Genomic DNA, 27004 nt, shown 5'->3' with positions numbered 1-27004 from the left:
CAAATTTTAGCAACGATCTCAACACTTAAGCGACGCAAGCAACAGTTCAGCGTTCCGCCGCTCCATGGAGCTCTGGAACGGACACTCACGCACACACCTCCCGCCGCGGCGGGGCGCAAAACAGCGTAGAGCCGCGATGGGCGGCAGAGGGTGAGGAGGGGCGCGGGGCAAGGGGCGGGATGGACACCGGTCAGGGGGCGGGATGCAGAGGGCGGGATGGACACCAGTCAAGGGGCGGGATGTAGAGGGCGGGATGGACGCCGGTCAGGGGGCGGGATGTAGAGGGCGGGACGGGCACCGGGCAGAAGGTGGGATGCCAGGGGGCGGGTTGTGCACCGGGCAGGGGGCGGGATGCAGAGGGCGGGATGGGCATTGGGCAGGGGGCGGGATGCCAGGGGGCGGGTTGGACACCGGGCAGGGGGCGGGATGCAGGGGGTGGGATGCAGGGGGCGGGATGGGCATTGGGCAGGGGGCGGGACGCAGAGGGCGGGAGGGGCATTGGGCAGGGGGCGGGATGCCAAGGGACGGGTTAGGCACCAGGCAGGGGGCGGGATGTCAGGGGGCGGGTTGGGCACCAGGCAGGGGGCGGGATGCCAGGGGGCGGGCCGGGCACCGGGCAGGGCGCATGGTGCTGACCTGAGGCGGGACGCGTGGGGTGGTGCCCGGAAGCGGGTTGGTTGGTGTCAGGGGTGCGGAAGTGACTGCTGGAGGCCCGGGCTTCGGTTCTGTGGGCGGTAGGCTGAGGGGGAAAAGGGGAACTGTATCGCCGGCAGCTGTGGGCTTAGGCCCTCTCCTTCCTCCTGTTTCCCGTTCTCCACGGCTCTGCAATGGCGGGCAACACGGACAACCTGCAGGTAGAGCGGAGCTGGTCCTTCCCGGGGCGGGGCGGGCTCGGCAGGCGGCGTCGGCCGGGTGGCAGGGGCAGGGCAGAATGGAGCGGGGGTGCTTCTGCCGTCCGCAGGGCGTCCCGGGCCGGGCCTGCGGGCGGGGTAGGGCGGCAGGGAGCGCAAACACCTTCTGCTCTCGGGACCAGCGGCAGGGACACAGGCTGCCTCTGTAGGCAGGCGCTTCCGTAAGGGCTGTGGAGAGGACACAGCTTGGGGCTCAGAAGAAGCTGTCCACAGGTCAATCCCCTCATGGGCGCTGGCCTCTGCTGGCGGTGGGAGCTGAGGCCCTGGGGAAGGGACCGGGACCGGGACCCGCCGAGCAGGCGGTCGCCGCAGCCTTGGGAGGCGTTTGAGCAGCGGGGCCTGGTGACCACTGTTGCCTCTTGTGGTCTAGTTGCGTAGTTTCTCTTAGTGGCTTTTTTTTCCTCTTAGGCTACTGACAGTAGGAAGTCTTTGCCTGCTCGGCATTTGTATGTTCTTTAATTTGCGTTAAGCCTCCGTCGGGGGTGTGTAATCTGTTCTGCAGCTGGTTGGCAAAACAAACACAGAAATGGTCCGTGTTAAAAATAGTCTTTTTTTTTTCTACAGCTTTTTTTGAACCGTGATCGTTTCTGTAAGCTCATTAGAGCCATATAATGCTTATACAGGCAAAGCTGGGGGAGATAGCACAGGGCCTAAAATAAGCAGAAGGAGAATGAAAACTCTGCATGCTGACATACTTTCTGAGGATGATTTTCATCAAGCTATCAAACCAAAGCCTGATAAATACAGTTTGTGCCTCATGGATAGTCAGAGCTTGTTGTCTGTGCACTACTTCCTGCTGTTTCCTGTTTGATAGCAGTATTCTTCATCGCAGTAACAGGCTGATGAAGTGAAGTACTAGAGAATCTAATACCCAAATAGAAAGAGAGATTTTGCTGTTTCTCTTTCGTGGCTACTGTTTACTAGCTTAGTTTTGTCTGAAACACTTTGGAGTGTCTGGATAGCGGCAAGAATATCTATATAGGAATGTCTCAAGGAGAGCTTCTTGATGCAGTTGAAGCACTCCACCTTGCTCCCTAACATTACCACAACCATCTTGAAAATACTGACAGTGTTTAGGAAAATAAATTCACTGAATGTGGGAAAATACAGGTGGGGGTCACAAAAGTTTTAGTTAGTTAACTGCCTAACGTACTGCCTTTTTTTTTAAACTTAAACGAACTAGTCATTCAAACTGACAGTTTTAATTGTCCTGAAGTGGTATAGGCATTCCAAGGAGCAAAATGTAATGTAATAAGCATTTAAGAGCAAAGGAGTAACTGCAATACCAACAAATCCACAGGCCAGTGTATGCAGTACAGTGGTTTAGATTGCAGTCAGTTTCATTGGAAAGTGGCTCAGCAAATAAATTAAAAATTAATCCCTAACTCACACAATCATAGAATTGTCAGGGTTGAAAGGGAGCTAAAGGCTCAGCCAGCTCCAACCCACCCTGCCATGGGTAGGGACACCTTCCACTAGATCAGGTTGCCCAGAGCCACATCCAGCCTGGCCTTAAAAACCTCCAGGGATGGGGCCTCCACCACTTCTCTGGCCAACCTGTGCCAGTGTCTCACCACACTTACGGTGAAGAAGTTCTTTCTAAGATTTAATCTAAATGTCCCCTCCTCTAGCTTGGATCCATTCCCCCATGTCCTATCACTACCTGACACCCTAAAAAGTCCTTCACCAGCTTTCTTGTAGGCCCCCTTCAAATACTGGAAGGCCACAATAAGGTCTCCTTGGAGCCTTCTCTTCTCCAGACTGAATAGCCCCAACTCTCAGTCTGTCCTTGTAGGAGAGGTGTTCCAGCCCTCTGATCATCCTCCAAGAACTTCTAGAACTTTTCTTGTGATTTAGTTACATTCTGTCTGGTGAGTTTTATTCTCCCCTCTCACAGGAGTGGTAATCAGAATTTCTCACTTGGATATCAAAAAACCTTCTAGAGAAGGCAAATAAATGCCCTTTGAAGACATCTCCCAGCATAGGGCTGGCAGACTGATAGTGTTAGTTTCAGTGCATACTTCCTGTATTGTCTGTGCTGTTGACAGGGTTACGTCATCAGTCATAGTTCAAAGTGCTGGGTCTGTGATTAAACCCACCCCACCCCCCCCAAGATTTAGAATGGATTTCCAATGGATTTCTAATAAATGCTAAGGATTGGTAAGGAAAACTGCACAAACCAACCAGTAGTAGTTCCAGCTTAGTACAAAGAATCTTGTTCTCCTCACTCAGACTTGTCTGTATGCTTGTAAACTCCAGCAGTGTGTTAATCACCACTCATAAAAGGATAGAAATACGTCATTTACAAAGCACCACCTAAGACTCGCAGTCAGTTGCCTTCAGCTTTTTGGGGGTAAATGTTGAAGAACAGAAAAACTGACCAGCTAAAACCAGACAGCAGCATCTTAAAATTTCCCTTTGACTGTGTAAAATACTCTCATGCAGCACTTAATTATTTGCTTGTGTTCCAGAAAGCAATAGGCCTTGCTAGTAAGGCAGCGCAAGAAGACAAAGCAGGAAACTACGAGGAAGCCTTCCGTTTGTACCAACAAGCTGTGCAGTATTTTCTCCACGTTGTTAAATGTAAGTGTAATGTGTTGTATGATTAAGTATAGAAGTTTAGTAGTCAAAACACAGAGCAGTCTCCTATTTTGACATCAGTATTATAACTTTTACTTTCATCATCAGTTAATGCTTGCTAACTGCAGTTCAGTTAAGGTTGTGTATTGTGTAGCCTTACGCCTTTACTCTGTTGTGTGCTTCCTCTGGTTTCATAAGAAATCAGATTTTTTAAAAATTACTTTTATTTATTTATTTTAATTTGTGGTTTGGTTTAGAGTTTTTTAATAGAATAGAACAGAATTAACCAGGTTGGAAAAGACTTTTGAGATCATCGAGTCCAACGTATCATCCAATGCTATCTAATCAACTAAACCACGGCACCAAGCGCCCCATCCAGTTTCCTCCTAAACACCTCCAGGGATGGTGACTCCATCACCTCCTTGGGCAGCACATTCCAATGGCCAATCACTCTTTCTATGAAGAACTTCCTAACATCCAGCCTTTAAGATGGGAAGGCAGGGGTTTGCTGTCTTTCCTCTGGATGTTTGATAGCAACATTTTAGGCTGGATACTCCACAAATAAATGTGATAGTAAGTGCAGGGATCCCTCTGTTTCTCTTGTGCTGAAGCCCATGTGTTACACAAGAAGCTTTTGCTGCATCTATGGAGCGGTATTTTTGTTCCTTAACTCATCCTGCTTGCCTTACTACAACCTCTCTGCTGGCATTTTTTGCTTCTTAATGTCATAGTTTTGCTGTTTCTCTTGGCCAACCAAATGCATGAAATGAATTCGTATACCACAATTTTTCTTTGGTTTCCATCTTTTCACTATTTCATGCATTTTCACATTTTTGTGTACCTTTTGTGTCATGTCCAGTGTTTATAGGCAAGGAGTGGGCTTTCTTAATGTGGGTCAGCCCTAACCTAAGTGGACTAGGGTTGCTCACCTGATGTAAATGCACTTAACAGATCTCCATGATTGGGGGAGGGGGGAAGTATTTTCTTTATAGTCACTTAGGATAATTTGTGTTTATCACTTTCTATCCATTTATATCTAAACATCCACATGGACTTTTCTCAGAATACCACTTTCTGTGCTTTGAGCAACACTGATGTGCTAAAACAGTGTGGCTGTTACACCACACCTCACACTTACATATAGAATAGATAGAATAGAATAAACCAGGTTGGAAGAGACCTTCAAGGTTATTGCGTCCAACCTATCATCCAACACTACCTAATCAACTAACCCATGCAACCAAGCACCCTGTCAAGTCTCCTCCTGAAAACCTCCAGCGATGGTGACTCCACCACCACCCCGGGCAGCCCATTCCAATGGGCAATCACTCTCTCTGTGTAAAACTTCCTCCTGACCTCCAGCCTGAACCTCCCCTGGTGCAGCCTGAGACTGTGTCCTCTTGTTCTGGTACTGGGTGCCTGGGAGAAGAGACCATCATCCGCCTGTCTACAACCCCCCTTCAGGTAGTTGTAGAGAGCAATAAGGTCACCCCTGAGTCTCCTCTTTTCCAGGCTAAGCACCCCCAGCTCCCTCAGTCTTTCCTCATAGGGCTTGTGTTCCAAGCCCCTCACTAACTTTGTTGCCCTTCTCTGGACTGGTTCCAGCAAGTCAACATCCTTCCTAAACTGGGGGGCCCAGAACTGGACACAGGACTCGAGGTGTGGCCTAACCAGTGCAGTGTACAGGGGCAGAATGACCTCCCTGCTCCTGCTGGCCACACTGTTCTTGATGCAGGCCAGGATGCCATTGGCCCTCCTGGCCGCCTGGGCACACTGCAGGCTCATGTTCAGCCTACCATCAACCAGCACCCCCAGGTCCCTCTCTACCTGGCCGCTCTCCAGCCACTCTGACCCCAGCCTGTAGCTCTGCATGGGGTTGTTGTGGCCAATGTGCAGAACCCGGCACTTGGATGTGTTCAATCTCATGCCATTGGACTCTGCCCATCTGTCCAGCCTGTCGAGGTCCCTCTGCAGAGCCTCTCTACCCTCCAGCAGATCAACTCTTGCCCCCAGCTTGGTGTCATCATCAAATTTACTGATGATGGACTCAATGCCCTCATATGTTTTACATATTTTTGTTTTCTATGACATGAATACCTCTTAAAATTAACAGGCTGTGGAAAAAGAAGTTTGCTTGGCACAAGCAGCTTCTTGATGAGCTAATTTAGAAAATGAGTTAATACAATCTGTTAGCAGCCTGAAGAGCTGATAGAAAAACTTCCAGTGCCATTGTCTTTAATCCTTTACAGCCAAATTTCAAGCCAAAGCAATGTTCAGATGTATATTTAATTTCTGGTATGTGATGACATCCTTCCTGTCACTTCTTTCTATGGAATAGTGGAAACTTACATAGTTTGGTTAAGTGATGGGTCCTGAGAGAGATTTATTGATAAGATATAAACAAGATAAAGATTTCATTTTGCCTTCTGATGGATGCACATGTGTTTTGCTCCTAAAAAAAGCATTGTTTCTCTCCAAACTCTTAGATGAAGCACAGGGTGATAAAATGAAACAAAGCATTAGAACGAAATGTGCAGAATACTTGGACAGAGCAGAGAAGCTGAAAGAGTATCTGAAAACCAAAGGAAAAACTGCACCAAAACCAGTTAAAGAGTCTGGTCCCACTGATGAAAAAGGGTATGTGCTTGGAGAAGGTAAAGCAAAATACTTCCTAAACTCAGCTTATTCTAAAAGTCAGCTTTTCAAGGATCATTTCAACTAGTGCTTGTGAAATACTTCAGGTGACTACTGATGCTGAAATGTAGTGGGCTGATAAAAGAAAACCAACATGAATTAGTACCACAGGCATTTCTGTGCTTGTTTACTAAAACATGCCAATGTTTGCATAAGAAACTTACTGAAGAATGAAAGCTGTCTCAGGCTAACTTGTGGTTATTGGATTCAATGACAATGAGCCCAGTGACCCTTAACATTTTTCTGCATTTAAATACTAGCTAGAAAATAAATTCAGACTACTGATTACTGGGGCCCAAGAATGATCTGCCTCACACTTGGTAAGAGGTGCAAAGCTCTGTGTAGGGTGAAACTCTGTAAGATGGACTGAGTCTCTCTAATGCCATACTGATGTCTAATATGTCTGCTGCTTTGCTCTGATGAGATTTTGTGTTCATTTTGCATGTCAGAGTTGAACAAGCAGAGCTACCTGAGCAAGCAGAGCCTCTTTTCTATTTGCTACTGCCTCAGTGGAGACAGGAAAGAGGAATTGTTCAGGATGATGCCTTCTGGTGGGATTGGCCCTTTTAGCAGTCCTGAACTGCTAGAGTTGCTCAGTTGTCTCTTGAAACTTTACCTGATTTTCACTCTCTTTCATTGTCTACTTGTTTCATCAGTTTTGGTTTTTGAGCTGTCCTGTGTTCTGTTGGTTTATAATAGAAGGAATTGGTAATATCACAGAGGTTACATGTATTTTCATGGCCTCCACTCTATTGTTCGCTGTGTAGTCTCTTATTCCTTCTTTAACTTCCAGTTTTCTTTGCTCTGACAAAATGAGGACATAGTGTTTTGTAGTGCTAAATGGACTTGACCAAGTCTTGTTGCAATTCCAGACAGGGAGCAAGGGCCAGTGTCTGCAAATAAACCATTTTAGTGCTTCCAAGTTGCTTTTGCAAGCCCTTGCTTTTGTTTAAAGACTGGCTCAGAACCTGTAGAAGTGTGTTAAGGGGCCTCAGACACACATGAGGAAGTTGAAATGGTGAGGAGGGTGAATTAGAACATGGTGTAGAAAAACAGGAGTACAATGACATAAACTTGCAGAGATCTGAAGATATCTCAAGGTTCTCTTCAGACTAGTGGTGGTTCTGCTTTTTGTATTCTGATTTTTACCCTAAGAGAGCAATGTCCTCTCATATTTCAGTGTTTTTTTTTCTTGTTTACAAATCAGGAATGAGAGTGATGGGGAAGGGGAATCAGAGAATCCCGAAAAAAAGAAGCTACAGAATCAACTTCAAGGTACTTTTGAAGCATCCTTTTCTTTAAATAGGGGTAACCTCAGTCAAGCAAATGCCTGTATTTTTGCTACCTAATGTTATGGTCAATTTACTATCTGTAAGTGGCTCAACTAGGTTGTAGTCTTCACATATAAAAGCATACCCTTAATGGAAGTATAGGTTTGTCTACTATGAAATTATACAATGTCTGTGTTGAAATGTATCTTCTGTACCCTGTGCTTCATGTTAAAATGGTATCATTTATCAGGATAGCATTTTCCAAAGGGAGGAAGCTGCAAGATGCTGGGTAGCAATTGGCTAGACTGGATCAGTATTTTTTCATTTTTAAGTGCATTAGGGTATTGCCTAGAGCCTAAGCTAACAGGCACCATACAGATGCTTAGAGTAAGCACAACCATTCTCACAAAAGAGCTTCAGGAGCTGAGAACATGGATTCTTGTCCCTCTACAGTAACAGGCAGCATTTTCTCATATGCACTGATGATGCTTACCCAGTTGAGTAACATAATAGTTTGAGGTTTTGAACTCAGGCTGAATACAGTCAGTAATGTAATGTGTGGCAGCTGCCAGTAGTTTTGTACATAGTAAGAAGGGGGCTTTGTTTTATACTTATTGCCCTTTAATGGTGATGGAACTGTTCAGAGCTTCCCTGCCAGGTGGTGTTTATGGATCTGAAGAAACTTTGCTGTTCTTTCCATGCTTTTTAGTGTAACAAAGATCAAGTGCAGTTACCAGATCCCTCTGCCTGTATAATTCCAGGAGTAGTTGTGTCATTGTTGTGGTTTGGTTTTGCACCACACAACAATCTGGCATTTACCCCAAGGAGTAAATTACCACACTGCACAGAATTGGGAAGTTAAACAAAATGATTATTTACAAAAGGTAATAAACATATACAAATGCATATAAACATATACAACTAGACAATAGCCCAGCTACCCCACTGTACAGACCCCCCCCTGTACTCCATAGCCCAGAGGGCTGTTACCAGCTAGGAAGTTATTGTCTGTCTCCCAACCCTGTCATTGTTTCCTACCATAACCCAAAAAGAAACAGGCAGGCAAGGTCAGAAGTAGAGGCAGAGTGAAAAAGAAGCAAGAAAGAGAGCAAAACAAGCTGTGTTTCAGATTATACAGGAATTTTGCAGACCAATGAAATGGGATAAACGTACCTCTTACAGTCTGTTCAGCCCCCTGGGGGCTATCCATCCCCCTGGATTCTCTCAAATTCTCTGGAAAAACTTATCCCCAATTAAGATATTGGTCTGAAATATGGGATACTTTGCTGTATTTTAAAATTAAGGGGAAATAAGAGTGTTGGACTCTTATCCTGAATCTCACTATAAAGACACTTCCTGTATGTAATTTTGCTGCCTTGTTACTCCTGGCTGAATTTGTCTTACGGATCCTTCCAAATATTTTCAAGAGTTTAATTCCAATAGCAACTTGGCTTGTTGTGAGGGAAGTGACCAGTAACATTCAAACTGGATTGTAGTTGTGGGTCTATTTTGAAGAACTTTTGCACTCTATTGCTTAATCTTCCAGCTATGTATTTAGACCTACAAAATTGGGAGGCCTGTGATTCCAGTTCCATTTGTGTTCTGGTACATGTAACCTCTTGCAGTGCAATGATTTCAGTTACCATGGCATATCTGGTGCAGAAACTGATGTGGGAATTGAGAGAGACTGTTTGCAGAGGCCTGTAGTGATGGGATGAGGGGCAATGGCTTCAAACTAGAAAAGAGCAGATTTAGATTGGATGTTAGGAACAGGCTCTTTACTGTGAGGGTGGTGGAACACTGGCACAGGTTGCCCAGGGAGGTGGTTGGGGCCCTGTCCCTGGAGATATTCAAAGTGGGGCTTGACTGGGCTCTGGGCAGCCTGATCTGTTTGAGGATGCCCCTGCTTACTGCAGAGGGGGTTGGACTGGATGACCTTTGGAGGTCCCTTCCAACCCAGACCATTCTATGATATTTCCATTTTTGAAATAATGTCCTGTTCCTATCTGAACTGTTACCCATTCTACTAATCATTTTAGTGACAGAGCTCAGAGTTCTGTTTACTATAAGAAAAACTGAGATGTAATCAACCCAGCAAAAGAATTTAATGCATTGAAAGTGGGTGGTTGAATTAATTCCAGTATATGCATTGCAAAATAAGACAGTTTGCAATCAGCTTTCTCTGTAACATTTTCAGTGTCTTTAACAATATGGTGTTGCTTTTAGGCTCTCAATTCAAAATGGTTAACAATTGCAATTGTTAACAGAAACTGTTCATTTTGATATGATAGTAAGCAAGTGTTATTTGCTTTATTCATTAATCAGTAAGAGTAAAGTTTCAATCCTGTAGAAGACAAATTACTTCAGAGTTCTGAAGGCAGAACGTGAACGTGTCAAGAAGATAGCTGGTGAAAGTCAACTGTGACATTATATAAAGCTTTTGTGAAAAAACAGAGCAACTGAAACTTCCAATGTGTTTGAGTACTTAGATACTATGCATTGGGTTGGTTGGCATTTGTTCACCTGTGGAAATTTCTCTTACCTTTTGGGTTTGCCATGACTAGGATTAAAAGATCTAATACTCAGTTACTACCTCAGATCCAAGTTGTCCTGTATGAAAGCAATCAAGAGAAAAATCATTTTTAACATGTCAGATTAACCAATCTGAAGTATGAAGAGAAGGTTAAATTATTCCAACTCAGCTCACTAAGATCCAGCTGAACTTCTTGACTGAGCAAGATGAGAACTGATAATAAACTTTGAGAGAAGATGGCTACCTTAAGAATGTACTTCTGCAGCTAAACAGGCTCCATAGAACCTTTCTGATGCTTTCAGCCTTAGCTCTCAAAGCTCTTTAGAGATTCATTAGATAGAATAGAATAGAATAAACCAGGTTGGCAGAGACCTTCAAGATCATCGCATCCAACCCATCATCCAACACCACCTAATCAACTAACCCATGGCACCAAGCACCCCATCAAGTCTCTTCCTAAACACCTCCAATGATGGTGACTCCACCACCTCCCCGGGCAGCCCATTCCAATGGGCAATCACTCCCTCTGTGAAGAATTTCTTCCTAACATCCAGTCTAAACCTCCCCATCTTGATGTGACTGCTGCATGTCTGGAGATACCCAACAAGTTGCTTAATCTTCTAGAGAGTCTTCTAAGTCCTGTACTAGTGCAGCTACATTACTACTCCTGTTCAAAATGAACTTTCATATTTTGGGGAACTACAGTGGTGGTTTAGTGAGGAGATGGTACCTGGGTACCTCTTAGAAAAGGTACTCCTGTGTGCCTGCTAAACACACATTTGCTGGTTGATTATGGACTAACTTGGACCATTGCAGGACCTCTCCTAATTCTTAAGTATTAATTCTTAAGACTTATTGTGGTAAAACAATGAGACAGATTTCTGTAGAAATAACATCCATCTGAGTAATAGTATTCAGTGGTTTTATATCTGTTTAGAAGTGTCTTGATTTTATTCAGTATGGATGTAGGCATAGATTTCTTAATTTTTTTTTTCTGAAATGGAATTTGAGTTGTGAAATGGAATTTGAGTTATGTGCATCACTGATTTATACAAACTTTTCTTACAGGAGCAATTGTTATGGAGCGACCAAATGTCAAATGGAGTGATGTTGCTGGCCTTGAAGGTGCCAAAGAAGCACTTAAAGAAGCAGTGATCTTGCCCATTAAATTTCCACACCTGTTTACAGGTCAGAATGAAAGCATTTATTTGCTGTTGGCCAGCCAGGACCAGCACTGGGGTCTGAGAAGAGAGTTAGGCTAATGCATTGGAGACTCAAGCTAGCTCTTAGCAGAGATTGTGATCCATCTGGCAGAGGTTTCATAGGTAGACATGGAAAACCTCTGAGCAAATTAGAGGGGCTTCATGAGTAAACCAGGTTCAGTCTTTCTACAGTGTTTTGAAGTCTGCTGATTTCTCTCTTTCAGGAAAGAGGACACCCTGGAGAGGAATTCTTCTGTTTGGACCACCAGGAACAGGGAAGTCTTATTTAGCAAAAGCTGTGGCGACAGAAGCAAACAACTCTACCTTCTTCGCCATATCTTCCTCTGACCTTGTCTCAAAGTGGCTAGGTGAAAGTGAAAAGTAAGTTGGAATTACCAGAGGTCCAGGAAAACATTGGCAAGGAGAAATTAATATGAAGCTAGATACGTTTCTGTAAAGAAATTGCATTTGAGGGAAGGGTCTGGTATCTTAAAAATCAGGTCTCAGGTGTTTCTATGCTTCATGCTGATGTAAAGATATCACCATGCACTGTGTTTTGTTCTGCCACTGAAGAGCTGGACTTCTCTTCAGTGCTGAAGTTACTTTTTAAAACACTTCAGAAAGGTTTTGGGAGCACCATGAATCTCATTCCCCTTCTGAACACAGCTGTGATTGCACACCAACATCAGTTTGAAGTGTTGGGGTACTCTGCCTCTTAGCATCTCCCCAGTGAACTGTGCCAGCAATTGTGCTGTTAACATGTGGCGTTTCTTTGTTCCTTTGGAGGTGCTTTTTCTCTATCCTGTTTCAAACAAAGTCTGTGAGATGTTAAGAGACTTTCAAAAATAGGTTAAAGGAGAGGAGCATCCATGAAAGAAAGTTTCATGGTTCCCCATGCTGACTCTTCATTTATTACTGTGCAGTATGTGAAGAAGACCAGGAAGCCTGCAGTGACATGCAAGCTTCAATTTAGAAGTGCAGGGATATCTCTGTCTGGGCTTCCAATGGAGACTACCTGTACTAAAAACCTCTGGGTTTTCATATGGTGATGAGAATACTTGCCAAAACCACACTTTAGTAGCTTGAAGGATGGAACAACTCAGAAATACTATTTAAAGTTGATAGGATGAGGAGGAAAGGCCATTGGATAAAGTGTTTGAAATGGGTTTTTTCCCCCCTCAACACTGGAAATCTTAAGCTGCTTTTCTTCTGTTACAAAAGGAAAACAGAACTGACATCCAGCTTAGCATTTTCCATTTGACTTCATTTGAGATTATTGCTTGAGATGTAGTGCTGGCAATGTGAAGAATTTCCCAGTATGTTCCTATTTATTGTAATTTAGTAAAATGTGTTAATGAGACATGTCTAGGTTTTTTGGGGTGTGCTTTTTGGCATGACAGTTTTTCTTGTCATATCAAAAATACTCAGTGAAATTGTATAAAATAAATATATGTGTTACTTCTTCAAAAAAAACTCTAATCTGATCACGTTTCAAAGGCTAAATAAGGGAAAGCTGTGTTATAGAATCATAGAATTGTTAGGGTTGGAAAGGACCCCAAGGATCATCTAGTTCCAACCCCCTGCCATGGGCAGGGACACCTCACACTAGATCAGGTTGCTCAGGGCCACATCCAGTGTGGCCTTAACCTTCCCTGGGCAACCTGTTCCAGCGTCTCACCACCCTCATGGGGAAGAACTTCTTCCTAACATCCAGTCTGAATCTACCCATTTCTATTTTAATTCCATTCCCCTTAGGCCTGTCATTACCTGACATCCTAAAAAGTCCCTCCGCAGCCTTCTTGTAGGCCCTCTTAAGATACTGGAAGGCCCCAGGAAGGTCTCTTTGGTGCCTTCTCTTCTCCAGACTGAACAGTCCCAACTCTCTCAGCCTGCCCTCATAAGAGAGGAGTTCCAACCCTCTGATCACCCTTGTGGCCCTTCTCTGGACACGTTCCAGCACATTCAGATCCTTCTTGTAATAGGGGCTCCAGAACTGGGCACAGTACTCCAGGTGGGGTCTCACCAGAGCAGAGTGGCGATGGAGAATCACCTCCCTTGACCTGTGTTCCTTTGAATCTCTCTAGTGTGGTGGCTTGTATAGTCCAGGCTGTCCTGTAGAGATGCAAAGTGAAAAAGGGCATTTTCTTGCAAAGCCATCCCTAGACTACTGGAAAGTATTTCACCTCCTGTGCTATGCTGTCTCAGTATAAATCTGAGTCTCAGAGCTTGGAAAAATGTTGTATCTTTGAGTAGTTTTATGTTTATACTTTGCTTTTCCTTTTTTTTTTTCTTAAAGCTTTCTCTAAAGGAAGTAACTGTATCATAAGTTATGTGTGTTTTCCTGGTGTCATCATAAAAGAACTGAAACTGTTTCCTTTTTTTAAGATTAGTGAAAAACTTGTTCCAGCTTGCTAGAGAAAACAAACCTTCCATTATCTTCATTGATGAGATTGATTCCCTCTGTGCATCAAGAGGTGAAAATGAAAGTGAGGCTGCTAGACGAATCAAAACAGAATTTCTAGTCCAGATGCAGGGTAAGTTTACTTGGGCTTTAGTGAGAGGAATTAAGACACAAACTTCAAGCCTGGCTTGCATGAGAATATTAAAAAGATCTGCAGTTCCACCCTGTTAAAGTTTGGTGGCATTTTAAAACCGTTTCTGTTTATTGTCTGAACAGTGAAATTATTTCTGCCTTGATATAGGAGTTGGTACTAACAATGAAGGAATCTTGGTCTTAGGAGCAACAAATATCCCCTGGGTTTTGGATTCTGCTATCAGGAGAAGGTATGATGGCTTTTTTTCTTGTTTTTTTTTTCATGGTATGGTATTTGCAATTGTGAGGGTTGGGTCTGATGGTCCTGCTTGAAGTAGCAATCCAGTTCATGTTTGCAGACATGGCTAATGCACAACTCAGTTCCATGAGGTGGACTGAGCCAGGTTGGACTCGATGATCTTTGAGGTCCCTTCCAACATTAGGAATACTGAATACTGAAATTAATAGCTCCTTTCCTCTTTAAGAGGTATCATAGTATCACAGTATAACTAAGGTTGGAAAGGACCTCGAGGATCATCGAGTCCAACCTATCAACACAGACTTCATGACTAGACCATGGCACCAAGTGCCACGTCCAATCTCCTCTTGAACACCTCCAGGGATGGTGACTGCACCACCTCCCTGGGCAGCACATTCTAACGACGAACAACTCGCTCGGTGAAGAATTTTCTCCTCACCTCGAGTCTAAACCTCCCCTGGTGCAGCTTGAGACTGTGTCCCCTTGTTCTGGTGCTGGTTGCCTGGGAGAAGAGACCAACCCCTTCCCGGCTACAACCACCTTTCAGGTAGTTGTAGAGGGCAATGAGGTCTCCCCTGAGCCTTCTCTTCTCCAGGCTAAACAATCCCAGCTCCCTCAGCCTCTCCTCATAGGGCTTGTGCTCAAGGCCTCTCCCCAGCCTTGTTGCCCTTCTCTGGACACGTTCAAGTGTTTCGATGTCCTTCGTAAACTGAGGGGCCCAGAACTGGACACAGTACTCAAGGTGCAGCCTAACCAATGCAGAGTACAGGGGCACAATGACTTCCCTGCTCCTGCTGGCCACACTACTCCTAATGCAGGCCAGGTAGGTTGCTGTACTGGGTTTAGCTAGGGTAGGGTTAATTTTCTCACAAGAAGTTGGGAGGGGCAACAGCCAGGATAGCCAGCTGAACCAGCCTGTGAGATATTTAATACCATACTGACTCATACCTGCTATGTAAGGGATGTTTTGTATCACTCCCTTTATATTTTACTTCACTGGTATTATTGTTGTTACTCTTTCTTCACTCTTTGTGTTATCTGTTAAACTCTTCTAATCTGAATGCAGAGGGCACAGAGTTCTGCATTTTGCTCCCAACTTTCCTTCCTATCTCACCACGGGGGGTGAGTGGGACAGTGTGAGAGCCACTGTGTGGCACTCAGTTGCTAGCTAGATCTAAACCAGGACAGTTCTTTTGGTGCCCGTTGTGGGGGGAAGATGATTGAGCTAATGAAAAATGTGATGAAAATGCATTGAACCAAAATTTGAATAGGCACATTTTATGTTAGTTAAGTAACTCTTGTTTGCAGTGTTTGTCCATTTATTTTCATGGCTGTGTTACGTAAATCTCTGTATTCTGTGTGTTCCTTGTGGTGTGTTCATCATCTCAGGGAAGTGGATCAAGTCTATCATATTGCTGCATTGAGTATTGTCAAGTTATATGATTGTAGCATGGTCATGAGGGTAAGGGGGCATTTATATGTGGCATTGTTGTCCATTAGTAATGTTACTCCATCTGTGAGTGAAACAGGGGAGGACACTTTCTCTGCTTTGAAAAAATTTTGAGCAGCCTCAGGATATCCAAGCCAGACTTGTTCTTGTTGCTACATCTTCTGATTGTGTCCCAAGTCATCATTAGGGTTCCATAAATTTTTCACAAGAATGATACCCAGAGGTCTGCCCCAAGGCTGGATAGTTCTGAGTGGCCGGGGGGGTGTGGAATGCGGGACAGTGGTTGCCTCTAATGTTTTGGAATTTCACTGCTGAACAAGTGAAGAATCCTGATCAAATAGTAAAATACTTGGAAAAAGTATGTTGTCAGCTTGGCAATTCCCAAGAGACACAAATTACTGAGTGCTGGGGCCTTGCCCATACCTACTGAGCCCTTCTCAACACTACTCTGTGCCCTCAAGGGGAAGATGTGGTCACTGGACTTAAAAACAGAGCAGCGGGTGCTGCAGCTGCACCTTAGAAGCAGCCTGTGCCAGCATTAGTCATCCCTATACAGGAGAAGAAATACACAAGAAAATCACTTTGTTTCATGAGGAATGACAGTGAACCAGGGCCATCACAAGAACAGGAGGAAGATCCAGAGGTAATCACTTGATCCCTATCCCTGAGTGAGCTGTGAGATATGTGAAAAGGTCAGCTGCCATCCGGGTGAGCACATTATCATCTGGCTGCTTCAGTGCTGGGATAACAGCTTGGAATCAGAGGGCAGGGAAGCCAAGCAACTGGGTTCTCTGTCTAGGGAAGGGGACACTAACAAGGTGACTGGAAAACAGACAAGCCTTAAGCCCTTGAAGGTAGCTTTTGTCAGGCATGAAGGAAAGTCACCCCTTCAAGGAATGTGTTGCATGTCACCTAAACAGGTGGGACCACCATGCAGAGAGGTGTCCAGTACCTGGGGGAATTAGCTGTACTGGAGGTGATTTATAATGATCAGAATGCAGATGCAGTCACCTACAGATCCAGAGGAAGTTCAGTGTGCACCACCCATGTGGCAGAAGTTTTGTGAAGTGCATCACTGTCATATGCCAACTCATTGGCAATAGAGTCCTGGAAGGATGACTAAGGACAATGAGGCCTTGAGCAGTGACAAGCTGTTGAAGAAATTATGATGATCATATGATGTTAAAGGAGATTGTGCATGCAGAGTAGCCTCCAGGCAGGACAGGATGTTAAAAATGTACTCTACACTGCAGCCAGGAAGAATGGTCATACCTGGCAGAAAGCAGCTGGGGAGACCCAAGGCCAATCCCTAGGGTTTTGGAGTTGGAGATACAAAGGATCTGAGGCCAACTACACTTCAACTGAAGAAGAAATACTGGCAGTGTATGAAGGAGCTCAAGCTATCTTGGAAGCAGTTGGTACTGAAGCAGAGCTTCCCATGGCACCCTTATTGCTTGTGCTGGGCTGGATGTTCAAAGAGAGGATTTCTTCTACACACCATGCAGCTAGTGGCCTGTGGAGTTACATGGGTTTCAGTGATTACAGAGAGTGCTGGACACCCAGGAACCTTGGAAATGATCACAAACTAGCCAGAAGGCAAATATTTTGGGATGTTGGCAGAGGAGGAAGAGGTAACACGTGCTGAAGAAGCCCTACCATGTAACAAACTGCCAGATAACGGGAAGTGATGTGCCCTGCTCACTGATGGGTCCTGTCACATTGTAGGAAAACATCAAAGGTGGAAGGCTGCTATGTGGAGTCCTACACAAGCTGCTGTAGGAAAGGTGAATCAAGTCAAGCCATTCAGTTGGCTTTAGATATTGTTGAACAAGATCTTTATACTGATTCAACAGATGGTGGCAAATCACTTGTGGGGGTGGTTACAGTAAGGGAAACAAAGGAACTCTCAGTGTAGAGGTAAACCCATCTGGGCTGCTGAATTGTGGCAAAATATTGCTGCTCAGGTAAAGAACCTGGTGGTGAAAGTGTGTCATGTGGCTGCCCATGTACTCAAGAGTTGAGTCACAGAAAAACATCAAAATAGCCAGTGGATGATCAAGCTCCCAAGATTGAAGTAGCTCAGGTGGATTTGGACTGGGAATGAAAAGGTGAGTTAGTGGACCCATGACACCTCAGGTCATCAAAGAAGGGATGCAACATCTAGATAGTCAGGTCCACCCCTCCATCTCAAACCTATGGACCCTATGTCACAGGCCATCCATGAATGTGTAAAGTGCTTCAAGCAAGCAAGCCAAGAAGTTAAAGTCTGTGTAATCTTGATGGCAATGATTAAAATATAGAGAGGCCTGACCTATTGACTACATCACACTCCCACAAAACCACTAAGGCAAGTGCCATGTGCTTAGAATGGTGGAACCATCCACTGGGTGGCTGGAAACTTACCCTGCGCCCCATGTAACCACCTGGAATACTCTGAGTTCAGGTCTGGTCCTCCCCTTACCAATCTTGGTCAGCAGGGGGTGGGGAGTAGCCGTGCCAAGGTTCAAATAATTCCCTTGGAGTTAATGAAAGCAGAATGACACTAAACAGCTAATGAGCTGGGTTTATTAGGTTGAAGCAGAGTAGGGGGAAAAGCAGTAGGAAAAATACACATCAAAGAGAATGGGTATCACCAGTTCTCTGGCTTGAAAACTGTGGCATTGTGGGAGGTGTAGTTCCAAGTTTCTTAGATATGTTGGGAGAGCAGTGCCATGCCACATGGCTTGTCTCCAGGCCACAGGCAGTGAGCAGAGTGGCCTGCCAGAGCCATGCCACTCGGCTTTTCTCTGGGATGCGGGCAGTGAGCAGAGTGGCCTGCCAGAGCCATGCCACTCGGCTTTTCTCCGGGATGCGGGCAGTGAGCAGAGTGGCCTGCCAGAGCCGTGCCACTCGGCTTTTCTCTGGGATGCGGGCAGTGAGCAGAGTGGCCTGCCAGAGCCATGCCACTCGGCTTTTCTCCGGGATGCGGGCAGTGAGCAGAGTGGCCTGCCAGAGCCGTGCCACTCGGCTTTTCTCCAGGATGCAGGCAGTGAGCAGAGTGGCCTGCCAGAGCCATGCCACTCGGCTTTTCTCCAGGATGCAGGCAGTGAGCAGAGTGGCCTGCCAGAGCCATGCCACTCGGCTTTTCTCTAGGACACTGGCTGCGGGGGGAGGACCACAGAGCCCTAGAGGGGCACAGGGGCAGCAGCAGGAAGGCAGGGACATGCTGCATGGCTCGTCTCCAGACCACTTGCTGAGGCACGGGGCCAAGCAGAGTGGATGGGACTGCCAGGCTTCCTCTGGCCCCCTGCCACCCCTGCTTCCCCAGAGGCCCCCCAGTTGTTTTCTTCACACCCCCTTCAGCAGGGGCAGGCCGAGGGCACCATCCTCAGGTCTAAGCAAAGTACCATATGCACCCCTCTTTGAGCCAATGAAAACATTCAGGGTCTCACACTATCCTGGGCCTTGAAAAGCAGACCTTATGGTCCCATGGCACCCCAGAAGGACAAAGGGATTCGCTCTTGGAACAGCCTCGTAGACTCACTCTTGAAACAGCCTTGTAGACACCTGGGCCAAAGAGCATTGCATAGAGTGGCTGTATAACATCCCCTTATCATGCACCAACCTCTGGGAACATTGCTACAATAGACTGCTGAAAACTACCCTGAAAGCTGTTCTATTCTGGGTGTTGGGTTACTGTATTACTTAGGAGAATAGGTTGTTGAGTATTTACCTCAGGGTTTCTTGTTTTATTTGTTGGTGGGGTTTTGTTGTTGGTTTGGTTTGGGCGGGTTGGTTGGGTTCTGGTAGTGATTTTGTTTGTTTGTGGTTTTTTTGTTGTTTGGGTGTGGATTTTTTGTTGCTGGTTTTGCTTGGGTTTGGTTTGGATTGTTTGGGGTTTTTGTTTGTTTGGGTTTTTTCTAATAGGTTTATAATCCTGAAACTGCTTCTTTCTAGTGTTGTTAGGAACAAACATCATACTTGCTTGCCTAAGCTTCTTTCTGCTGTGCACCTTGCATGAGCTAGCACCTGTGGAGCACTCAGGTGTTTGTTTTTCTTTTTAAATCAGGTTTGAGAAGCGTATTTACATTCCTTTACCTGATGAACATGCCAGGGCTGCAATGTTCAAACTTCACCTTGGGTCAACTCCAAATCTCCTACAGGAAGCAGATTATCGAGAGCTCGGAAAGAGAACGGATGGCTATTCTGGTGCAGATATAAGCATCATTGTACGGGATGCACTGATGCAGCCTGTTAGAAAAGTGCAATCAGCTACTCACTTTAAAAAAGTAAGTAGGAATCAGAAAATCTTTTGTGAGGTTTTTTCATCTCTGGGAACTGTCTTAGTTTGAAAAGTCCTTGCAAGTAAAGTGAATTTGGTTTTGAGTAATAACTGCTTATGAAAGTCCATTTTATCAGCTGGGGAGAACTTGGAGGGAAAAAAAATGAAAGAAATACCCTTTTTTCCTTCCCCCTAGTCCTGCCAGAAGTCTGATGGAACTAGTTTCTGGGTATTCAAGGTGTTTAAACCAAATTCTGGTGACTCTTCATGCTTCTTAGTGTAAAAAGCAGTCAGTTTGAAGTTAGACTTAAATGGGAATGTTACAGAGGTGCTCTTTTTCTCAATCAGGCTATGTGGTTCTTCATGATTTTCTAGCCTGTTTAAATACACTTACCCCATACCCACATGGGAACAGCTGGATTATAATCATGCCCATTCTGTTTATTTTGGCACTATTTTTCAACAGAAAAATAAAGGTGATTGTAAAATTCTGGTAAAAACTGAACCAGTGGTACTTGGGACAGTAGAAAAGATGGAATACAACTGAACAAAGTGTGTTTCATTGGTTGGGCAGCATTAGCATCCTACAGCCTGCATTTTCTTAGTTGCACTTTTGAAGAGACTAACAATATAGGGGGTTTTGGCTCATCGTGCAGTTACTTCTACATACTATGTACTGACCTAAAAAAATGTTTCTTCTGAGTGTTTGTGACTCAGAAACTGGCAAAGAACCAACTGGAGTTCTTTAGAACCGGTGCAAATCCCCTAGACCACAGAACACATCGGGATGGAAGAGACCTTCAAGATCATCTAAACTGATGGTTGCTGTTCTCCCACTAGATGGCCCTGTTTTCAATCGAGTGCTGCTGAGGTGACGTCAGAAAAGGTGCTCAGGGCTCTAGCGCAATATGGCAAAGTTGAAAGAAGCATCTCTGGCTTCCTAACTCGAGAATAGTTACTGAGGAGTTTTTAGGAAGCTGATAACCAGCAATGACCGAACTCCCAAAGTGACCAGAGACTAGATTTCCTGGCATGTTAGTTTTCCACAGAAATCCTCAACCTTAGGATGAAGCAGCTCCTTGGATTTGACTTGATAGGAATTTAAGTATCTGGCTGCAGCTGCATGTTTTCAAAACGAGTGATGCCAGCACGAGTGATGCCAGCACATGTATGTGACTTCTCTTTCACAGGACATGTCTTCCCAGTGGCTGGGATAGCCACATAAAGGAATCTTTTTGTTCTAAAGATGCTCTTCAGCTTCTGTTTTTGCCTTTAAAGGGACTCCTATAAGCTGAGTGTTCTCTTATTTTTAGGTAAAAGGCTCATCAGTATCTGATCCAAACAGAACAGTCGATTTGTTCACCCCTTGCTCTCCAGGTGATCCTGAAGCCATAGAAATGACATGGATGGAGGTCCCAGGTGATCAGCTACTGGAGCCTCAAGTTTCCATGGTATGTGTTCTTTTGTAGCATTTCCCTCTTGCTTTGCAGAACTCTGAAAAGTCTTAGTGTTTTTTTTCAGATGGTTTTACAAGGCAGTTGGATAAGTTGTTTGTTTTCAGAAATACAAGTCTTACCAGATAACATTGGAATTCCCACTATAGGGCACTACAATATGGCTTGCCTGTGAAAAAGCCAATTCTCCATTCCTGATAAGCATTGCTTGCTTATTGTTCTTTTCAGGCAGCAGGTAGCTGCTGTCCTTTCGTTCATGGACAGCATCTGGCTCTTATATTTGTTTTTCAGCCTTTTAAAACCTTCAAGATCTCTATCCCATGATGTATTTCCTATCTCTCTGTAATACTGATACTGGGAAATGGAAAATTATATTCAGTATAAATTTGGTAGTGATTTATTTAGAATAATAATAAACCAAACCAGCTTGGAAGAGACCTTCAAGATCATCGTATCCAACCCACCTAAACAACTAACCCATGGCACCAAGCACCCCATCAAGTCTCCTCCTGAACACCTCCAGTGATGGTGACTCCACCACCTCCCCAGGCAGCCCATTCCAGTGGGCAATCACTCTCTCTGTATAGAACTTCTTCCTAACATCCAGTCTGAATCTTTGCTGGCACAGCCTGAGACTGTGTCCTCTTGTTCTGGTGCTGGCTGCCTGGGAGAAGAGACGAACATCCACCTGTCTACAACCTCCCTTCAGGTAGTTGTAGAGAGTGATAAGGTCACCCCTGAGTCTCCTCCAGGCTAAGCAATCCCAGCTCCCTCAGTCTTTCCTCATAGGGCTTGTGTTCCAAACCCCTCACTAACTTTGCTCTTCCCTGGACTCGTTCCAGCAAGTCAACCTCCTTCCTAAACTGAGGGGCCCAGAACTGGACACAGTACTCGAGGTGTGGCCTAACCAGTGCAGTGTACAGGGGCAGAATGACCTCCCTGCTCCTGCTGGCCACACTGTTCCTGATGCAGGCCAGGATGCCATTGGCCCTCTTGGCTGCCTGGGCACACTGCAGGCTCATGTTCATCCTACCATCAACCAGCACCCCCAGGTCCCTCTCTGCCTGGCTGCTCTCCAGCCACTCTGACCCCAGCCTGTAGCACTGCATGGGGTTGTTGTGGCCAATGTGCAGAACCCGGCACTTGGATGTGTTCAATCTCATGCCGTTGGATTCTGCCCATCTGTCCAGCCTCTCGAGGTCCCTCTGCAGAGCCTCTCTACCCTCCAGCAGATCAACTCCTGCCCCCAACTTGGTGTCATCAGCAAATTTACTGATGATGGACTCAATGCCCTCATCCACATCATCAATAAAGATGTTAAAGAGCACGGGGCCCAGCACCGATCCCTGGGGCACACCACTAGTGATGTGCTGAAGATAAATATTGCCCATGAAATGCCCATGATCTCTAAGGTCCCTTCCAACCTAAGCCATTCTGTGATTGACTTACATGCAAAATATAAAAAGATCAAGGGTGTAATGGTAATTTTGGATGAATTTCATCACAGGCAGTACAGCTCTTTCAGCTGTGTTGTTTGTGCATGTTACAATATTTCCTCTGGTCTAGGGAATAAAAGAGGCCATTTGAAGACTAATTGAAATTGTAGTTCACTGCTCAAAAATAAATAAAAAATCTAGATACTCATTTTGTGCTTTTCCTCAAGAGTGACAAAAGAAGATTCTGAATTTTAAGTACAATGTTTGAGGGAAGGACTTGGTAACAGGTCTCTGCTGCTGTCATTTCGTGTGTGAAAACAGTCCTGTCATGAATGAAAGAAATCAATGCATTTCATGGGGATCACAAACCTTTAAAAGAGTAGGCACTGCCTTGTGAGTATAACCACCACTATACTGCAGATGAGAATTTTCTGTGCATGTTTGCATGCTGAAGAAGCACAAGAGGATGTATGCAGCTGCAGGGCCTGCCCAAAAACGTCTGCCTGAATAGTCCAGCGTGTTCCCTGGAATTGAACATAACAACTCCTTGTGTGCTCCTAATGATGCTTGGGGTCTCATGCACTAAAGTTGCATAGCCAGGTGTTTCAGTGTCCAAAACCAGTTGTTCTTCTTAAATAGATCAGGCTTTAATTCTTTCTAAGCAGGGTCTCTCTAGTCTCATGAGACAAATCTAAAAGTCTACAAAATCATAATACTAACTTTTGGTATTACCCATTTTTACTAACATGAGGAGGTAGGCATCTACTTTTTCCAGTCCCTTTGGCAAGGATTTGATTGGTTTTCTTGCCCTATTTTGTTCATAGGTTGTTGTAACTGCTGCTTCCAACTTCACAGATCAGTGATTTTTCTGAACTGTATTTTCTGCTATCTAAATGGCTATCTAAGAAATGGACTGGAGGGAGAGAAAATACTGCTCATGAGCAGTAAAACTTGCTAGAGATTCATCATAAACTACCATTGCCCCTTGTCCCAGTGCTACATGCTTTTGTAAATAGTCCCTCCCCAGCTTTCTTGTAGGCCCCCTTCAGGTACTGGAGGCTTCCTATGAGGTCCCCCCAGAGCCATTTCTCCAGGCTGAACAACCCCAATTCTCTCAGCCTGTCTTTGTAGGAGAGGTTCTCCAGCCCTCTGATCATTTTTGTGGCCCTCCTCTGGACCCAATCCATCAGGTCCATGTCTGTCTTCTGTTGGGGGCCCCAGAGGTGGACTCAGTACTCCAAGTGAAGTTTCACCAGTGCAGAGAAGCAGAATCGCCTCTCTCCGTATGCTGGCCACACTTACTTTGATGCAGCCCAGGATGCAATTTGCCTTCTGGGCTGCAAGTGCATGTTGTTGGCTCATGTCCAGCTTCTCATCCACCAGTAGCCCCAAGTCACAGTATCACAGTATAACTTAGGTTGGAAAGGACCTCGGGGATCATCGAGTCCAACCTATCAACACAGACTCCATGACTAGACCATGGCACCAAGTGCCACGTCCAATCCCCGCTTGAACACCTCCAGGGATGGTGACTCCACCACCTCCCTGGGCAACCCGTTCCAATGACAAACGACTCGCTTGGTGAAGAACTTCCTCCTCACCTCGAGTCTAAACCTCCCCTGGTGCAGCTTGAGACTGTGTCCTCTTGTTCTGGTGCTGGTTGCCTGGGAGAAGAGACCAACCCCTTCCCGGCCACAACCACCCCTCAGGTAGTAGTAGAGGGCAATGAGGTCACCCCTGAGCCTCCACTTCTCCAGGCTAAACAATCCCAGCTCCCTCAGCCTCTCCTCATAGGGCTTGTGTTCAAGGCCTCTCCCCAGCCTTGTTGCCCTTCTCTGGACACATTCAAGTGTTTCGATGTCCTTCTTAAACTGAGGGGCCCAGAACTGGACACAGTACTCAAGGTAAATCCAAAAGTCCTTTTTCCACAGGGCTCCTGCCTTCCACACCATCCCCCAGCCTGTATTGATAGTGAGGATTGTTCTGACCCAGGTACAGGAGCTTGCACTTGGCCTTGTTGAACCTCATGAGTTTTACCTGGGACCACTTCTCCAGCTTGTCCTCTGGGCAGAGGTCTTTAAGGCTTAGTTTTGTGCACGTAAGGGCTCCCCTATGGTCACCTTATTTTAATGGGCTTTATAAGTGTGGCAGCAGTGTTGTTAGTGGTGAGACTATACTTGATTCTGAAAACACTCACTCTTTTTTTTGTCCTGCCAGGGCGATATGCTCAGGTCGCTAGCTAGCACAAAACCAACAGTTAACGAACAGGACCTGGAGAAGTTAAAGAAGTTTACAGAAGACTTTGGGCAGGAAGGTTAAACCAAAGGTACATGTGGAGCATAAGAACTCTTTTTTTTTTTCTGTTCTGAAGTATTCTTGTGTCTGTATGGATGGCACTTCAAATAAGTACCAATAAAATCACTCCTCTCTTCCTTTGCCGAAGGAATAGAAGATCCCTTTGCAAAGACTTTCAAGCCTTTTGTACTGTACTGTTTTGCTCAGATGTCTGTTAAATGTCTTTTATTGAAAAAATAAGATGAAAACACAATTTTAAGGTGAGGCAAAGTGATGTCATAATGTTTATTATAGTCCACTATTAGCTATTTTCCTAGACCTGGGTATAAGTGAGTTTTCAAAGCCAAGGAGGCTCAAAACCCCCTTTTTTGTTGGGTGTTTTCAGTATCAGCCAATCAGCCTACATATTAATTGCTCTCATTTCATGTAGAAAAAGACAACAAAATTTGCTAATGAGCACACTGCAAGTGTGGGTTTGCTCTTAAAGTAAGAAAGAAAACACTGTGAGCATAAGACTACTTGGGCCAGTACTTTGTGGTACTTTAAATACTGGTGGTACTGTTATTTGGCTTCCTCTGCTATGCTGTGTTGAAATTTTGCTTTAAACAGCAAGCTTTTTAACTCTTTCCTGGATAGTACACTCTGCAACTATGCAGTTTAGCAGAAGTTTGCTAAATGCAGGTATCCCAGAATGTTTTGGTGCCTGTTGAGATTGGGTTTTTTCTTGGCGGGGGGGGGGGGAGGTTTGTTGAGGTTGCTTTTTTTTTTCCTGGTTGATTTTTTTTAATCTGGATTGTCCTCCTGCAGGAGTTTGGCAGAAAAGCATTAGTAATAACCCTTAAGATTCCACATGTCAAGGCTGGCAAAGTACAGATAATCCTTAGAGAATGTATGGGGAGGTATTTTGGGAAATAATGTAGGAGACTTTCACAGATGTCTCAGATCCAGGCTTTCCAGTGGTCAATGAACTCAGAACCCCACTGATAACTATTGCATATAGATTACATTGATTTAGTGCTTAAGCTTTGAGAGAAGGCTGGCACTTTAGCATAGAAGTAGCACTTTCAGTGATCTTTTTCGGGAGAGCTAAGAATTGACACGTGCCTGAATGTTAACTTACAACACTAAGCACGGAGGTTTGTGCCTTGTAAGCTTGCACTGGCTGTACATATGAAAAATCATCAGGATACCTACAGTACTGCCACGTTCCATTGTCATTGTTCAACTCTGGCCTGCATATGCTTTGTTTATCTTGCATTAAAAGAAAATGTGCACATTTGGGTGTATGTTTGTGTTACATGTACATCTGCAAATAGCTGATCATCTTCTGGTGGGCTTTGGTTTCCTTTGTGTACATATTTTGTGTGCTTTATGAATCATAGGATGGGTGAAATTTGCTGTGTTTAAGTGAAGTAAAATGTTACAGTACAACATCAGGTATGTTCTTTATTTCTTCCATGTTATATTCACATATTTGCTGCTTGATCTTGGGTTTTGTCTTTAGACTTTGGTTTCTATGTTTTGAGCAGCTAAGCCAACTACTTTAGTTAAAATTTCTTTAATCTGCAAGGTGCTGAGCTTTTGGTTTCCTGTTGTGACTCTTTCCAAAATGGTTGAGTTAGAGCTTTACCTTTGTCTCACTTTGGAAGATGTAAATGTCAATCAGTGAACTGTAAATCTTTTTGTGGACCTTTGGGGTGTGGCAGGGAGATGATAAGAATTCCAGTGTAGGTGCAGACAGCTGTGGCTAGTAAACTTAATCCTTGCTGCAACAGGATTTTCATACCTGCCTCCTGTGAATGCTTTAGAAGTGAGCCACATATTGGCAGGGCTCTCACTCAGAGGTTTGAAGCTGCTTTGTGAAGTCCTTGCCTCTTGACCCTTTTTTACTGCAATCTTAAAATTCTCAGGAATGCTTTGGGTTTATTTTCCCCTATGGGTTTCCATAAGCTTAAGTCTAGAATCTCTTATCATTAACGGTGGACAAAAGTGTGCTCTGTTTTAAATTAACATTGTGCTGATTGCTCAGTTGTGGGATGGCATTTGGAACAGAAGCATTAATGTCTGATGTTTCAAGTTGCTTTTAGAAATACATTCCAAATAAACATGGCTGCTACAAGGACAA

The 27004-nt window shown here is 44.8% G+C and overlaps 1 protein-coding gene across 1 annotated transcript; it reads left to right on the top strand.

Moving 5' to 3' along the window:
- The first annotated feature begins 629 nt into the window (after window positions 1-629).
- Window positions 630-27004, top strand: VPS4B (vacuolar protein sorting 4 homolog B). Its single transcript, XM_068161019.1, has 11 exons — window positions 630-854; window positions 3383-3494; window positions 5978-6128; window positions 7393-7460; window positions 11058-11177; window positions 11416-11572; window positions 13577-13725; window positions 13894-13975; window positions 19482-19701; window positions 21008-21145; window positions 24802-27004. Exons 1-11 carry the CDS (start codon window positions 828-830, stop codon window positions 24901-24903), a joined length of 1326 nt encoding a protein of 441 aa, XP_068017120.1. The 5' UTR covers window positions 630-827; the 3' UTR covers window positions 24904-27004.

This window comes from Melanerpes formicivorus, unplaced genomic scaffold (genome assembly GCF_026170545.1).
Source record: "Melanerpes formicivorus ecotype bairdi unplaced genomic scaffold, bMelFor1.0.p_v2 SCAF_55, whole genome shotgun sequence".
Taxonomy (NCBI): domain Eukaryota; kingdom Metazoa; phylum Chordata; class Aves; order Piciformes; family Picidae; genus Melanerpes; species Melanerpes formicivorus.
The sequence above is the reverse complement of the archived record's forward strand: the minus strand, read 5'-3'. Positions and strand labels throughout refer to the sequence as shown.